This window comes from Perkinsus marinus (assembly GCF_000006405.1).
Source record: "Perkinsus marinus ATCC 50983 genomic scaffold scf_1104296964892, whole genome shotgun sequence".
Lineage (NCBI taxonomy): Eukaryota > Perkinsozoa > Perkinsida > Perkinsidae > Perkinsus > Perkinsus marinus.
This window is the reverse complement of record NW_003204520.1, coordinates 440-1,171: the sequence shown is the minus strand read 5'-3', so window position 1 is coordinate 1,171 and position 732 is coordinate 440. Positions and strand designations below refer to the sequence as shown.

At 52.9% G+C, this 732-nt stretch overlaps 1 protein-coding gene across 1 annotated transcript; it reads left to right on the top strand.

Moving 5' to 3' along the window:
* Positions 1–248: 248 nt before the first annotated feature.
* On the top strand, positions 249–484 carry Pmar_PMAR022723 (hypothetical protein; the record flags this gene model as incomplete). Its single annotated transcript, XM_002769776.1, has 2 exons — positions 249–392; positions 441–484. Coding segments are annotated over 2 exons (188 nt in total), but the record flags the coding sequence as incomplete, so codon positions are not given.
* Between the last annotated feature and the right edge of the window lie 248 nt (positions 485–732).

Here is a 732-nt window from a genome sequence, read left to right as displayed (position 1 = left end):
GGTATCAGATTCCAGTTTAAATGAGAGTACAAGCGGCGTGCTCGAGGCGATGACCAGGCAGTTTGCCAACTATAAACAGTGAGTCCAGCCCGTGGGGCCAAGTCTATGTACGTACTCAGGTACGTCACTAAGAGAGATGGGGAAGACCGAACTTTCGATGTACAGGGCTTCCTCGGTGGGTCGCTACATCAGCATCACAGCATTGATGACGGTTCCCCTCAGGGCACAGTCCGGAGATTCCAGGCGACATGGACGAACAGTCTGACGGGAAGCTCTTCGTGGAGCCATTTTTGGACCTCTTCTTAGATCAACATCGTACGCATACGTTCGACTTGTTCCTGCTCAACGTTGTGGATACTCCCAAGGCATGGGTGTTCGATAAGGGCTGCCAGGTTAGTAGTATCGACTCTCCTTCACTAACAGTACTCTGCTGTATGCAGGTCTGGGCAACTGCTGATGGGGATATCGCCGCAGGATCGTCCGAGTAGGAAAGCACTGTGATGATGCTACTGCTGAGCTCTTCCTTGCTCAGACAACCAGAGGGGGTCAAAACAGCAGCGCTGAGGACTTCTAACCAGTTGTTATTATTGGTGAAGAGGGCCTATGAGCCCGTGATCATCGATGTGGCGCCACCAGTGCTGATGTCAACGCCCGATCCTCCAGTACCAGAATCCCCTATCGATGCGAAGTCCCGGCCAACTGAATGGCTCATGAGAGCGACTCAGAGTCTGC